Raw genomic sequence first — 16,558 nt, 5'->3', positions numbered from 1 at the left:
TGTATCACACGTATATACTTCTTGGGAAGAGGGTTCAATAGGCTTTTTAGAAGGTGAAGGAAATACTATTGATGAGATTTCACCTGCTTCTTCTTCTTTGTTACCTAGAGACACCTTAGGTGAGGTTTCTCATTGTCTCTTCTTTGTCAGCATTGAAATATGATGCCTTGATTCTGTCTTGAGTAGTATTTGCACAGAACCAACTTGGTAATAATTCCCCTAAAGTCACATGACGTCGATGTTTGTGATGATAATGAACTTCAACCTTTGCACTTTTCAGATGCTTGACTAATTTCTGCTTCTTCAGTCTCCTCACCATATTTCTTCTAATTGGTTGCTCAACGATTCTTTTCGCAAACTTCTCTTGTTGTGTCTTTGCATAGTCACAAGAATCTAACCTTCATCATTGTCTACATCAACTTGGGTTTTGCCTTTCCCTAATGCCTCTTTTTCATGCTTTCTAGAGATACATATTTGGAATGGATCAACCGAGCCGACTATGATAGATATTTGGTTAGAACTGGCCTTCTTATCATCAAGGACAATCTTCTTTTTGTTAGCTAATCGTATAACTTTATCCTTGAATACAAAACATTTCTCAAAAGGGTGACTTACAAGTCTATGATACTTGCAATAATTTGGGTCATTAGTTTTCCCAACTTCATCTGGTCACTTCATCTTTGGCAAATCAATGAGTTTTAGCTCAACAACTCATCAAATATTTTAGAAACGTCAGAATCCGGAAGGGGTATTCCCTTTCTTGCATCTCCCTTGTGGTCAACTTTCGATTTGGATGTTGTTGAAAAGTTGTCTTCACACTTTACTTCTTACTTTCCTTTGAGGTAAACTTTACAGGCAACACATTGACATTCATGGATTCTTTATTTTCATTTCCAGGCACAAATTTTCTCCATCTCTTGTGTTCCTGCTTGTCTGTTCGTTTGCGAGGTTCATGGACAAACATTATATTTTTTCTGGAAGAAGACATACTCAACTCCATATCATGAGCGTGACTAGCTAGATCTTCGAACGACTTTGGATTTATTCCTTGTAAGATGTAAAAGAGCCCCTAATGCATTCCTTGGATACATATTTCTATGACAGAAGCTTCGCTAAGTCTATCTTTGCAATTCAGGCTCGCATTTCTCCATAGATTTATGAAATCGATAACTGGTTCATCATTTCTTTGATGGGTATTCGTGAGTTCTACCATGCTCACTGTACTCCTTGTGATATAGAAGCGATTAAGAACTCATGTTCTAGTTTCTCCCAACTATCGATAAAATTAGGTTCAAGATTCGTGTACCAATCAAAGGCATTTTCTTTTAGGGAATAGACGAACTGCTTCACAAAATAGTCTCCATAGGTCCCAACATTATTGCATGTCTCCACAAAGTGTGCAAATTAGGAGGTTGATAATTGGCAGACATTTTAAAGCTGTCAATCCTTGCAGTGTACGACTTGGAATACATATGAGAAGACTTGGTAGATACTTCATACTTATCTTTGATGGTCCCTTCGATGAACTCCTTCAAACGATCAAGTGGGATCATTCCTTCGAAAGAAACAGGCGTCTCCTTGAAAAACGATGCTTGTTTTACAAGATTTTTGATCTCTTGAACTTCAATACCCTTTTCAGGTGCATGACTAGCTTCTCCACCTAAGAGACACTCCATCTTATCCATTATTTTATCAATTCGAGACTTTTGGTGATATACATGCTTTGTCAATCCTTCAACTAACTTCGCCATATTTGCAAGTTGTTCTTCCATGGATGAAGTGTCAGTTACCATTGCTTGCATGATCATTGGGGATGTAGGAGAATAGCATGGATTATCGCATAAGTTGATCTTCAATCGACTCACATTACGTGATACATGTGGAGAGGATCTACCGGTTGAATCATGACTCTCATTTGTGGTAGTGGCCTTGATCCTTGTAACAGCTCAAAAACTTCCAATGCTAATACCAATGATTCCTTCTACATCAGCAGAGAACTTGGAGTCAGCAATCTTGGAGGAAGTTGATTGGGAGTTGATCTTCTTAGAATCCATGTCGATGTTCTTTGGCGATTTGAAAAGTTGAGATTAGAGGTAGAGATTGTCCTACTAGGCATGCCAGAATTTGTAGACAATAAAATTCTCGTCGAGAAAATAATAATCAAGACCGAAAAAGTATCGAAATAATCATAGTATTTGATTTCAATTATGAGTGTTACAATCTCTATGAATCCTCTAATTTATCTTTTCAAATATAAACTCAAGGGTTCTTGAGCTTGATCTTGAATATTGTTGAACTTGACGGATTTGATCTTGACTTTTACTTCAATTCAAAGGCTTTTGGGCTTGATCTTGAATCTAGTGGTCTTGATCTTGATTTGATGAACTTGATCTTCACTTGTTCTTGAACTTGATCTTGCCTTGTACTTCAATTAAAGAGCTTTTGGGCTTGTTCTTAAATTTGGTGGTCTTGATCTTAAGCGTTTAGAACAAAATAAAAATATCTTCATTTTAAAATTATTCCACTGGACCCAAAAGAATGAAGTAATGAAAGAGGAAGGCATTGCTAGTAGTAACGACTTGTCACGATCCATTGGTTCATATAGAATCCATGGCATTACTCTACCACTGAGTTAAAAGGGTCCGGCTGGTCAAGTAACAAAAATATTGTATTTTCTGGTACATCCTTATGGATTGGATTAGTTTGTTCTTGAACTTGATGAACTTGATCTTAAATTCTTGAACTTGTAGAGGAATCTGTGGTGTTTGATCCACGAGCTCTCTCTGGCTTCTTGGTATAATTCTGGTGTCTTTTCTGAATTATGAGGATTCTTACTTATAGTTGTGGAATAGAGGAGTTGTGATAAGAACATGCTTCCCTTCGGCCAATCAGATTTAAGTGACATGGCATAATTGGGCTTTAGTGAAGTGGGCTTGTCATTGGCATGATCCTATTGACTTACTTGTTTGACTTGGCATGACATGTCACTTGACACATAGCACCAAAAATGGGCCTCTAGGATGAAGTGATATCGAGCTTTAGCAAATTGGGCTCATCTATTGTAGCTCAAATAAATGAATTTGGACTTTTAATTAAATTCATATTTATTGAATTTAAACAATCAACCCAATTATATTAATTCATAATATTTATTTGAATAAATATATTCATGAATTTATTTTAATAGAATCATTTTATAAATTTTTATTTAATAAATTTTAAATGATTACAAACACAATACCTTTGAAATCAGTTACGCATAAGGAAGCACTTATTGCGTCTAGAACTCTTTTCAAATTTTTGGTGCAGTTTGAGAAGAAAACACCAAAACTTTTGGATGCAATAAAAAAATTAGAGATGAATTTCAACTAGATTTAAATTTTAACCAAAAATAATAATTAGAATTATATTTCACTAAATTGTTTTAGATATTTTTTGTAAATTTGAAGTTTTATTAATTTATAATATTAATGGGACCATATATTTTTATAGGGGTCTTCCAAAAATATATTATCTTTATCAAAATCAGTAATTTTCTCCACTAGCCCAAATCGGGACTGGAGAAAAATATTTACTGAGTATTAATTTATAGAGGCTTTACTGCATGAATTTATCCTTGTAACTTTTCATGTATATCTATGCTCTATTAAGAAAATGATGGGCTAAATTAAACCCATCAAATAATTAAACAAAATAGAAACAATTGTGAAACTAGTTATTCAAATTAGACTCAATCCAAACTATTTACCTTTAATAGACTCATGGCGTAAACTACTTACCCTCTTACCCCACTTTCTCCCTTTTAATTTCGCGTATGATGTCATGTTGATGTCATCATCACTGCTATGAAATAATCCTCTGTGATACTCAATCGGTATATTGATACCATATCAGTATCATATAGAATTGAGCTTAATTTTTTGTGATACTCCGTAGGTATATTCATACCCTATCGGTATCATCGAGGATTTATCTTCTTCTTTTTTTTAAGAAATAAAAATAAAATAATTAAGAAAAAATTATTAAAATCACAATCTTATTTATTAAACTCTAAATTAATAGATATATTCTTTGTGATACTCCGTTGGTATGTTTATACCATATCAGCATCATATATGACTAAACTTAATCCTCTGTGATACTCCATCGGTATATGGATACCTTATCGGTATCATGTAGGATGGACGCTAACATCAGCATGCGAATTTTTAAATAAATTTATGCCATTTTAAAATAAAAAAGAGGTATGAAAGTAATAGAGCATTTATGGTAAATGCTTTCCCTTTTTGGGTATAAATGTTATTTTCCCTCAAATATATGGTCTAGTTGTGGGTCAATAACGAGCTAATTGGTGGTTGTGGAGGTGCTTTCATTCATACTAGTCCATGATTCAAAGTAATAGAGCATTGCCTCTTTTTGGCCAACTATTTGACTCTCTGGTGCAATTTAGGTGGAACACTTCATCAGATCATTCAATTGGATCTGCATTACACTTCCTGTGGCTACCAACTAATGCAACAGATTTTTTTATACATTTTGAAGAATTACCATATCAGTGTCAAATTAAAATACATTATTATATATATCAAGAAACAAGATGTAGGGTATGAAGTTCTCAAGCCACAAAAGGGAGATTGGAAGGACAAGCAACTTGGCACCTGAAATTGCTTAACCAATCCACAGATCAATAAATATTGCATCTAAAGGGTGACAAGTATGAATGTAGTCAATCTGTGTTCTTAACAGAAATGCTAACATCCATTAAATTAAGAGATATCTCCATTTCTGGTTGCTCATCTGGAGCACAGCAAGAAAGCAGTTCAAAATCAACCATCACGATTTATCAAATATGTAACCTATTGCCTTTAGTTTGATCAAACAGCAGATATCAGAGTACTCCCTTTCTTTTTTTTTTTCATTTTTACTAAGACAAGTTTAGAAAGTACCATGATTAACATTCACGAAAAACCAGAAACACTCTAAAGGGGGCATTAAGTTCAAAAGAAAAAACTACTTCAGTATTTCCTGTATGCTAGCTCTGTCATTGCCTCAGAGAAATTCTTTTCCTTTTGAATGCTCTGAACCCAGTTTGCATTAATGTGAACCCTCTCGATGCTCTGCTTCAACGTCCTTGCAATGTATGGCTTGGTACGGCTAGCAAAGAACTCTTCAACTTCTTTTGCCTTCTCATAGGATGAGAACTGAAGAAGGATTGAGGCAAAAGATCAAAGACAATATGTAATGGAGTAGTAACTCATAAATTTGCTTCCCATTCTTGTGATTTCATTACAAGGAAGAAGGCAACAGATACAGCTTTTGAAAAAAGTTGTCCTACAATAGTAAGCAACTGCATGCAAATGCTTAAGGATGGCAAGGGAGCAGAAACAAACCGGTGACACTGTTGCACTGATGAAGCGGGTCAATAGAAATCCAGAGCCGAAGGTATTGTGGATATGATCCCACTTTTCCTGCATTCAAATAATTTATTAGGAAAAACAAAATCAAGAATGTATGCCTTGTTGCATCTTCCTGAATAATTATCAATCATGAAATGCAGCATTTTGTGCTAATAATTCTATAAGAACATGTTGCACTTCCTCCAAATGAGATAATTGGAATTTGTACTAATGTGAATTCCTCACTCTTACAGCCTACGTCTTTGTAAGTTAAGTTTAATACTCCTTCATCCATGTGGTACCGTTTGACTTGATACAAAGTTTAAGAAAGGAAGACTTTTAAAATTTGTGGTCTAAAACAAATCTTAGATATTTGTGTGGCTACAACTAATTTCATTAAAGGTATCGGTGAATTTTATAGTTAAGTTGTTTCCAATAATAAAAGGTGTCATGCTTTTTGGGATAGACTAAAAAGGAAAGTGTACCACATAAATCGGAACGGAGGGAGTAGAATTTTTTCCTAGATATCTTTTTTCAAGTGACAACGTTACAAGTTACAGTTCCATACACGGTATCTTATTCGAAAATAGTAATTCAAGAAATAACTTGAGCAATACAATATTTCATGGAAAGGGAGTACTCACTTTCAACCATTTCCAAGCAGTTTCGCGGCCTTCAAAACTAACTGCAAGACCGAAAACACAATCTTGGCTCCGTACCTGAAAATTTCCAAGCCATAGAATACTCTCAAAACATTTTGTCAAAAGAATTAATACTACATGATCTCTCTCTCTCTCTCTCTCTCTCTCTCTCTCTCTCTCTCTCCCTCTCTCCCTCTCTCTCTCTCTCTCTCTCTCTCCCCCCCTCTCTCTCTCTCTCTCTCTCTCTCTCTCTCCCCCTCTCCCTAGATAAATAACCTAATGCTCCCCAAAAATCATGAATACATACCTCAGAACAAAGCAAAAAGTTGAGGACTTCAAGTATAATCTCGGGGTCCCTGCAAGATGCCAATGCACCTATAGAACAAGAGAATGCACTTATTGATTGGGCATACCCATCACCTGAACCAAAACATTTAATTTCACACTTGGCATGAATTGATAGATAACTTCACCTAAAATTCGTGTCTTTTCCTGGCTGAGGTCAGTCTCTCTGTAAATTCTTAGAAGAGCTTCAAACCCTGTTCTATCTGATTTATTCACCCTTTGCATCACAGCTACATAAACAGCCTGCAGATGGAAGGAGGGATCACAATCTGGGGAAGGTAAAGAAGAAATGAATATTGAGTTATAATATATTCAAGTGTTGTAACCTTTCTCAAGTCAGGAAGAAGAACAGCTGTGTTTCTATCATCCAAAAATGTGTGGAAGCGCCTGATTGCTTCATTTATTGTTTCATCATGTCCAAAGGCAGCCAGAGCATTCAGAAGTTCCCCTCTCAACATGGCATCTAGGTGGCTTTCCCCTTCTTTAGGATCCCAACCAAGTCTCCTATAGATAAAAGGGAAGTCCAATTAGAAGCAAACCTTTTGTTGCCACACTGGAAAAATGAGCTAAATGGTCAACCAGGATCCCAAGACTAAAATCCCTTTCAGCTTCATGGAGAAGTTTTCTTCTAGAAAAATTCTTCTATTGGTGGTGAATAAAGGGTAAACATAATCAATTTGTAAAACAACAGTTTACCCATTCATTCTTTTCTAAAGACGTGATTGGCAGAAGATATCTTTTATCTTTTTTCTTTTATTTTATTGGATAAGTCAGCAAAGATGTCTAATTAGAACTACACCCTATCTCTAAATTCATTTCAGTGCTTATTAACAGCTCTCAAGTCCTCTAACTTAGCAGTAGAGCTACTAGACAAAAGATAATACGATGCAATAAGTTCTAAATCTTTATTGTCATGAACTAGTCTCAGAGAATAGAAATTGATTTTCTTGTCATAGGTTGACCCATAAATGTCAAGAAAGCCAGAGCAGGCATAATTTGGTTCTGATTTCTGTTGCTCTCTGCTATATCCAATAGCTTTATCTATTAGACGTTCATTTATCTATGTTTATCACACTGGTAGAAATCACTCCAACTATGTGCTTTTGTCTCTTTCTTAACTGCTTCCACCACCCCCAGGGCCCAAGTCTTCTCCCCCCCTTGGAACTTTTATGTGGAATTCACATGAGCTAATCTTTGGATGAAGACGACCAAAAAGACAAAGATAAAGTTACATGCTTTGTACTTTCAAAAAAGAAGCAACATACTCTGCAGAAAACTGGAAAAGATTGATGAAAAACAACTTTATGTGATTTTGCAAGTCAGGAACAGCATCAGCTACAATTCTTGAAACTTTGTAACTTATCTGCATGAAGAATGGAAAACAGTTGATTTTGGACTAACCACACTAGTACTTAAAAGAAGTCTGTGAAGTAGTCAATTACGCTTATCAGATTTGATAGAACAGTGTAGTCGAGCTCCTCCCTGAAAGAAGCCATCAGGGCAAGCAAAGATGACAAAGACTGATGACATGCCATAGATAAGGCATATGAATCATCCAAAATGCCTGTTCAGGAAAATACAATCCCATCAGCAGTCGATTTTAACAATTAAATACAAATAAAGTTAACAAAACAATGCAGTAATTACCGTATTTATCATTTGTTGACAAGCACTTGCTCTCTATGGCATTTCTGAGTCTAGCTGATAGCTCATCATCATATTTGACTCTATAAAAACCTGTCTGGTCCACATTAACTTTTATCCAGGGATTTCCTTTAGACGAAGAAGAGCCTAATAAGTCCTTCACATCAAGGGCTTCTGACTTTTCTTGCATTAAGAAGCTTTTACGAGCTTCATAAGATCCACAACAGAGTGTTAACGGAACTATCCATTGCCCATCACCATGAGAACCACTCAGTAAAAATTGTGTCTGTTGCATAGAAACACAAGTATTATCAAGCCCAAAAGGAGTCTTAAAGAGTTCATAGTATGGAGAAGACTAGAGTTGGGTAATGGAAATCTGCATTAGACTGAGTGGTAAAGAAACCGAATACATAAGTTAGAATCAAGATAACCTGCTCACACTCCAGCTTTTGGTCATTTATTTTGACAGAGACAACTGGGTAACCTTGTTGCTTTGTCCAGGAGTTCATCAACTTGTTCACAGGTTCACCAGACTCCTCCTGAAGGACAGACCATAAATCCTCTGTCTTCGCATTTGAGCAAGCATATCTTTTTATGTATGAAGCAAGTGCCCTCTGGTTTAACGAAATATTACAAGAGACAAAGTCATTAGTCCCATCCAAGCAAGTCTACATGGTATTCTGGAAAGAAAATTAGAACATTTATTTTATGACGGATGGAAAACAAGATGATAGAGAAGTTTCTCTTTTGACAAACTAATGGCTGCTGCTTTAAGAATGATGGTCAACAGTGTTGACACTCAATTTTGTCCCATCTTTTCTCTAATTTATTTCTTTACGCTTCCTAGTCATTCATAATCTACTTTCAACTATTATTATATTTTTTTATTATATTGTAGCACTATTTTTCATTTTTTTACTCTTATTATTGATATCAGTATTATATGTGCGTTAATTATCCTTATTACTCTATTGCATTATCATTTTAGTATAATTGGTATTAGTATTAGTATTGTTATCGTTATTTGTTCTACTTACAACGATTATCATTAGTTTCATGTAGAATTATTACTTCACTAATATTTTATAGACATATTTTTCAATTTATAATATTTATATTTGTTTTGCCATATAGATCATAGTTAAATTATTAAGATGAGGAAGCCCAAAGAAATAATTATGAGGAGAAAAAGGGCCATTAAAATCTATCCAAAATGAACCCCAAATCAGAAAATGTGTTCAGCCCATTTTTAAAGTCAAAATTGTCCAAAGTCTAGCCATTTAATGGTCCATTTTATTACATTACAGCAGCCCACAGCCCTTTCTCTCAAATAAACCTTATACTAGAAGCTAGGATTTTCCCATGTGCTGTGCCGCTCCTCTCTCTATCCTTTCAAGCAAAAATCTGCAAACTCTTTCACCATCAACAGATGGTTCTCCTACCATTTTCGTGCAAACCTTGGAAATTTCAGACGTGTCTCTATCTCCTCCTTCCCATTTCATGCTTCAAGGATGTCCATATGAAAAGCATAGTAAGAGCTATACCATTTCAAGAGATAACCTGTCCGAGTCACCTGAAGAAAGATCGTTTTTCTCAATGTTTCTCTGTCACATTTTGGATCGACTTGAAGCAAGCATTCGAATTTCAAACAACTTCAAATTCCGCTCAAATCTTACCTATTTTCACCTTTAAATACACCCTTATGTCTTCATCGAAAAAGAAAATTTTTTGGACTCTCGAAAAAACTCCATCTGATCTTTTGGTTTATACAAGTTTTAAGTCTTGCTTTATTATCGAAAAAGGAGTTGTGGATTTGAGACCTCAAAGGCCTCGTTCACTGCCCTATTGAAGTTTTCTCTGTTTTGCATGACGTTCGGAATTGAGAGGAGTCTCAAATGAGACTCGACTTCATCACTAGACTTCCAGCATACAATACTCTTTTAGTATAATACCTCTCTTGCCTCCTCGCAATACATCAGAACAAAAAAGAAGTGGAAGGGCGAGAGGAGCTTTAGAATCCACATCAGCTTCTTTACTCATTTCTCTCTACTATATATTTGTTTGTGGTTGATTAAGTTTAATTTTTTTTTAAATTATTTTTGACTGTTTATTCAATTTATTTAGACGAGTTAGTCGTAGAATTTTTGAACCTAGAGGGGTAATGGAAACGTTAAGTTCAATGCTGCTTTTTTTGTTTTGATGACAAGGAAAAGCAGCAGCCGCTACCCTTTGGGTGCACACAGGGTAGAACCCCTGCTCCTATGCAACAATTCACAAACAACACGGGAGAGGTAACCCACACTTTCGCCGTATTTCAATGCTTTTTTTAAATATATTTTCGTTTCCTTGAGAACAAATTTTCCTTCCAAACTCATAATCTAGTTTCACTTTATGTATTGTCCAAATCTTTACAAAAGGAAAAGGCTTACATGTTCTTTACAATTCCCTGTGTCTAAAGAATCAACTGTCAAAAGATTTTCAAAACTAGTCAATTTTGCAAGTTAATTAACTTCTTGTCGCTTTGTTTTTTTAAAAAAATGAATTTTATTTGATAGTAGTCTGTTTACGTTACTTGGTTTATTTCCGTATCAATTTTAATTAGTTATTTGGCCATTATTAATTCAAGTCTGTTGCCTTTTACTTTCCAATGCCTCAACTTTTCACTTTTGCCCAAACTATTTTTAACATTCAATCGCTAGTTTACATCATTCAAATTTTAATATTCACTAATTTTCAATAAGCTTGTACCTTTTTAAATTAACCCAAGTCTAATCGGTTAACCGTTCTTTTGATGGATTTTAAATGATGTCTTACCCCTTCCCTTTAGGATTAATTGAACCATTATCTAGAATGTAATTGGTTACATAGACCTTTAAAACGGAGTTAACATTAGAAATTTTAGGTGGCCTAACTCACTTTTATAATAGTTAGGTGGCGACTCCTTAAGTTAAGTTAATTAATTTAGGAATCACTAATATGTTGTACACTAATTTAACCTCGGTTAAAATGGGGTATAACAAACAGCAGTACCCAATTAATCATCATGATCCCCATTACAAGATTTCTTGTATGCATGTCATCACTTTATAAAACCCAACACAAAATTAGGGGATGGTTCAAAATCAGTGCAATCTATTACTGGCATATACACAATTTACTAAGGAGACTTATGGACGCTCACTAAAAAATCTCATTAAAGAATACTTCAACTTGGAAAAAAAGGAACCCCATTTGTGTGTTGACCGCTCTTAACTACTTTAAATTAGCAAACCTATTTGAATTTTGGAAAGTCAAATATTTTAAATTTTCTTACTAGGCAATTAATGTTGGAAGACACGAGTATCCTTTCATCCCAAAATCTAGATTAATGTGATTTCATTACAAGAATAGCAGTTAGTCCCCACAGTAAGGATCACAATCATTCAAGAAGAACTTATATATAATACTCTCTCTGTCCCATTTTATGTGACACATTGTCAAAAAAGATGACACCTTGCTCTTTTTGGAAATTATTTAGTCTTAGTATCCCCCCACTTTACCCCTAATGACATAACTTGTTAGGACCACTTGATATAAAAGTTCAATCCTTTATAAGGAGAGAAAAAATAAAAATAAAATATATATATATATATATATATATATATATATATATTTTGCTTACATGTCAACGATCTTCTTAAATCTTAAACTACATACCTAATCAAACATCTTCCAATAAAACGGGACGGAGTAATAATTAAAGGCGAGCAAAGTTTTAGTGTAATAGGTAGAGAAGCCTGTCAAAATTTACTACGAATAATACTTTACAACGCATCACTAGTAAGGAAAGATAAGATACTAAAAAGGGTCATCGAACTGAATGGTATAGTTCTTCTTCTAATTCCACCGTCCCACATTCCATCTCCGACTTCTGATACACGTGTGTTTGGAGAGGTACCAGTATATATTTTTTCATCGAACCAGTTAACTAGTATATGTCAATAATAGCACAACAGAATGGGGGAGAGAAATATAGCAAAAAGGGGTTGGAATGAAGACAATAAAAAAGAATGTTAATGTAGTAAATAATGGGAACACAAACCTGGAAACTTTCAGGTCCAAGATAGCTCTGTAGCATCCGGATGACAGATGCACCTTTTCTATAACTAATTGCATCAAAAATTTCATCAATTTCTCCTGCATGATTGATGTCAACCTGGTAAGACAAAATAAGATTTGTATTAACTCTAAGGGTAGCACAACTAGTAGATGTCCATAATTGGAGAAAAAACACAACATTGCATCTTGCATTTAGCACAATACAAGAACCAGACCGGAAGTTGCTCCATACCTCAATCGGGTGGGATTCTACGAGCCCATCTAGACGAAGTCCCTCAGTGGCCTCTTCAAGAAACTGAGTCCAAATTTTCCATTCTGGGAACAAGCTGTCAGTCGCCAAATAACTTACCTGAATGCCAACCAGAGAAAAATTAGAAGGAACAGCTTAGCGATTCAGTCAACGAACAAAAGCATATACTTCTAAGAAAAGCAGCATACCCATGTTGCAAACCCTTCATTCAGCCATAGATGTGTCCACCATTCCATTGTTACAAGATTGCCAAACCACTGATGAGCAAGCTCATGAGCCACCACAGTCGCAACCTGAAGAAAACCAAATTTTATTCAACACATCCAAGATAGAATCAGTCAGTTTAATATCACGTGTCATAGGCAGCCAAACAACTTCCAACGAATATAGATTACCCTCTGCTTGTTAGCAGCGGCAGAATGCTTATCATCATAAAGCAATGCTGTTTCTCGGTATGTAACTAGACCATAATTTTCCATTGCGCCTGCAGCAAAATCAGGAATTGCAATCATGTCCAATTTGGGTAGTGAATATGGTGCACCAAAGTACCTGCGAGTATTTTACTCCACAAATTAGAATAGAATTTCAAGCAGTTGTTTGAAATCCCCCCCCCCCCAAAGAAAAATATCCTTGCCAATTAAAAAAAGAAACTTAAACTGGAATAATGGTACATTATCAATACAAATATCTAGAAACTTTACTTCAGGGAAAAACTTCCACATCTTATCCCTCCATGATGCCTCTTCTTCATTAATTATTCTTTTCCATAAATGAAACGACAAAAATATCTTAAACCAAAGTGATGCATACTCTTTGAAGAGGGGCAGCGTTTTGACAGCAACATTCAATGCAAAGTTCCCTTGATTTGCCTTGCCTACCTGACAGTATACTCGAACAGGAATTCCTGCACAAAGCAATGTTAATTTACTAATGAAAAATGGTCGAAGACATATTCACTTATGCCAGAATATGTACCATCAGAAGTATGATCCTCAATATAGTCGAATAAGCCAACCACAATTGCCACCAAGTATGTAGACATGATTGGAGACTCTTGATAATGAACTGTTTTAAGATTCCCCGTCACTTTTTCTTCTTCAACTGGCATGTTAGAGAGAGCTACCAGTTCTGATGGTACTTCTAGTGTAATTTTAAAGGTGGCCTGGATGGTTCATATCAAGTAAGACAAAAGAAAAATAAAACTCGAGTTCCAAATAAAACTAGAAGAACCAAATTCTGAAAGGAACAGAATAAAGCACTTGATAAAGATTAAAAAAAGAAAAGAAGTTATTAGACCAAGTTCATGTGTGTTTTGTCGCACTAATAGTTCACGTATGATAAATATCTAACGAACAGCTTCCGTCAATAACAATTAAAATTACAGAGTTGATAAACAAAGAGAAAAGTGCACAGGTGGAAACACCAAAGATGGCCATAGGCTGACAATACCTTACAAGCAGGTTCATCCCAGCACGGAAAGCAACGTCTGGCATCAGCTGGTTCAAATTGAGTAACAGCCATATTCCGTTTCTCCCCATTATGTTCGTAGGTACTGCAAGGAGCCAATCAAGACCGTTAAGTGATCTATAGATAGCACAATCATAATGAAGTATACTGTAAACAGAACTGGAACATTTTGTTCTCTTGTTTTTCTGTTGAGCTAAGATCACTAAAGGACTAGTGCCAACTGATAGGGAAGAAAAATGTTGGATTGCTATACTAGCTTCCTAATCAACAGGCTACATCATAGAACTAATATAATTAGTCCACAACAGAGTAAACTCAGGCTACTTGCCAACATACCTTTCAGACAGAGCTTATGGAAGTAGGTATTACCCTTCCAATGATACTTGATTTAATCAATTATCCGCCTAATATATTATAACAAGCAGATATAGATTCTTGCTAAATATAAAAGATAACAACAAAGAAGTTCAATTGAAGATTATTGGGGTCTTCAAAAAGCATAAACAAGATTATCCCAAATTCTATGAATGGAAATCGGATGGAAAAAGCATGAACAATCAACAGTCAATCACTACAACAGAAGAGAAAACAATTCTCTCAAAACTTAATACCTCCTGTAAAACCCTTTCATCCTGTCATTCAGAGTTCCTTCAAAGGCCATACTGAGAACTCCAAGACCAAGTGGCAAACTTTCTCCAAACTCCACCACCACTATCTCATCCTCTTCAATCAACCCCACTTCCAATGCCTCAAATACCTACACAACATGTTCGATTAATTTTTTTTTATCAAACTACTTTCTTTAACTTGTTCAACAGAGGGTCAATCTTCAAGAAAAATCACCTTGTTAAAAGATTTGAAATGAACAGCTTTGGGGTCAACAGAGAGTTCCGCAGCATTGAGGACAATGAATTTGGTGGGAGAGACAACATCAAGGGAGATGTCAACGGCGCCGGCGAATTTACAGGTGACAAGGTCAGGTTTCAACCTTAAATCGTACCTCTTTGGGACAGCAAATTTGGGAAGACGAGATTGTCCTTTGAATTGATTGTAGTTTTTCTCCATCGTTCACTCAAGATTGTTGAAAGGTTTTCTCTCTCTCTATGTTATAAATATTGGATCTCGCTGATTACAACTATGAACTCGTCTAGAATATATATATAGAGAGAGACATGTGGATTTTACTATCAAGTGGGTAATCTTAATTTTTATTTGAAAAAATTACTTGAGTGTTTTTTAAAAAATAATTACTGATTTTATCGATATTTTTTATTTATTATTATTTATTGCAATATATAGCAATACTATGATAAATCTATACTTGTATTAAAAGTAAATTATGCATACAATATAAATGTATTATAAGTGTTTTAAAATATATATTATGTTTGTGTAGTAAGAAACTAACATAATGTATAATAAGTCTATTAAAGTATGTGATAAATGTATTATCCATCTATAAAACTTGTATTATATATGTTTTATAAATAGTTCTTTGCAATATGTATTAAAACTGTATTATAAATGTATTATAAATATTCAGTTAAATTTTTTATTTATTGCTATAAATGGTAAATATTTTTTTAATATTGTATATTTATGTAAGTTTTCCTTTTTATTTTTTGCGTGGATTTCTTATAGAGCCCATTTGGAGTATCACTCTCTATCAAAAAAATTCTTAAATGGCACCTAATCTTATATTGTACAAGTTTAAGAGTATATAAAATTTTCTACTTTTACTTTTTATTAGATGTTTATGTCTATTTCTTATTAATGATCTGCTCTTATGTACTAGTTAGGGAATTTAGCTGCGCGATTATTAAAGTAGAAATTATTTTTTAAAATTTTTTTTTTCTCTTTGGTCAATTTTATATTCGCTTTGTTTTTCAACCTTAATATTACCAATTATTTTAATAATATATTAATATTATGAAGATAGTAGTTTCAGATGATTAACAACAATAAAATATTCAATGTAATCTCACTAAGTGGGTTTGAAAAGAGTAGAATGTACGCAGATCTTACTACTACCACGAGGAAGCAGAAAGACTGTTTTCGAAAGACCCTCGGTTCAAGTGCATCAAACCCAAATAAATTAAGAAAAAAACAGTGAAAAACATAGTCGATAATAAGAAAAGCAGTGTAAAGTCCACAAGAAGGAAACAATAATAATAGCAAAATATGAGATAATCTAAACAAACTACACAAAATATGACGAACTACAAGGGTAAGACTAGTACTACAATAGACACTAACAAGCCTAAACTTACGCACTCCAAGACAATACTCCACTCTTACTAGCCCTCTACTCTAATCCACTCCTTTTTATTTAGAAAGGAGTAGGGTTTCTATAAATCATCAAATGTTATTTTGCTTTAGAATCTGGAATTTGTATCCAAAAGAAATATTAACAAGACTTTCAACTCAAGAAACAAGTTCTCTAAGAATGAGGTCACTAGAAATAAACTTAACAACATACCTAGTATTGACAAGAGGGAGTTGCTCGGATGGTACGCACCCCTCACCTCCAAACCAACGTTGAGGGTTCAAATTACCAAGGGCGTAAAGAGGGTGGTAGCTCAGGGAGGGGTTACAAAAAATAAAAAATACCTTGTGTTGTCTCACAAGTGGAGCCTGGAGAGGATGAGGTATACGCAAACCTAACCCCTACCCCTCCGATAGACCCTCGACTCAATAAAAAAATTAAACTCATCAAA

General features: G+C 34.7%; 1 protein-coding gene across 1 annotated transcript; it reads right to left on the bottom strand.

Annotated features, from left to right (window-relative positions):
• Positions 1–4,761: 4,761 nt before the first annotated feature.
• Positions 4,762–14,981, bottom strand: LOC129889208 (aminopeptidase M1). Its single transcript, XM_055964408.1, has 19 exons — positions 14,685–14,981; positions 14,453–14,598; positions 13,824–13,926; positions 13,350–13,536; positions 13,185–13,278; positions 12,770–12,923; positions 12,563–12,667; positions 12,357–12,473; positions 12,108–12,221; positions 8,458–8,640; positions 8,030–8,312; positions 7,825–7,946; positions 7,648–7,745; positions 6,709–6,886; positions 6,511–6,625; positions 6,345–6,412; positions 6,041–6,115; positions 5,391–5,468; positions 4,762–5,201 (listed from the first exon to the last, which is right to left on the bottom strand). The coding sequence occupies exons 1-19, from the start codon at positions 14,904–14,906 to the stop codon at positions 5,016–5,018; spliced, it is 2,628 nt and encodes an 875-aa protein (XP_055820383.1). The 5' UTR covers positions 14,907–14,981; the 3' UTR covers positions 4,762–5,015.
• Between the last annotated feature and the right edge of the window lie 1,577 nt (positions 14,982–16,558).

The sequence above is a fragment of the Solanum dulcamara genome, chromosome 5 (assembly GCF_947179165.1).
Source record: "Solanum dulcamara chromosome 5, daSolDulc1.2, whole genome shotgun sequence".
NCBI lineage: Eukaryota > Viridiplantae > Streptophyta > Magnoliopsida > Solanales > Solanaceae > Solanum > Solanum dulcamara.
This window is presented reverse-complemented; position numbering and strand designations above follow the sequence as displayed.

Coding starts and splice junctions, on each gene's coding strand:
- LOC129889208 (XM_055964408.1), bottom strand. CDS start 14,906: ATGGAGAAAAACTACAATCAATTCAAAGGACAATCTCGTCTTCCCAAA. Junction 12,924..13,184: donor ACGCTGCCCCTCTTCAAAGA/GTATGCATCACT, acceptor AAATACTCGCAG/GTACTTTGGTGCACCATATT. Junction 12,222..12,356: donor TAGAATCCCACCCGATTGAG/GTATGGAGCAAC, acceptor TTGTCTTACCAG/GTTGACATCAATCATGCAGG.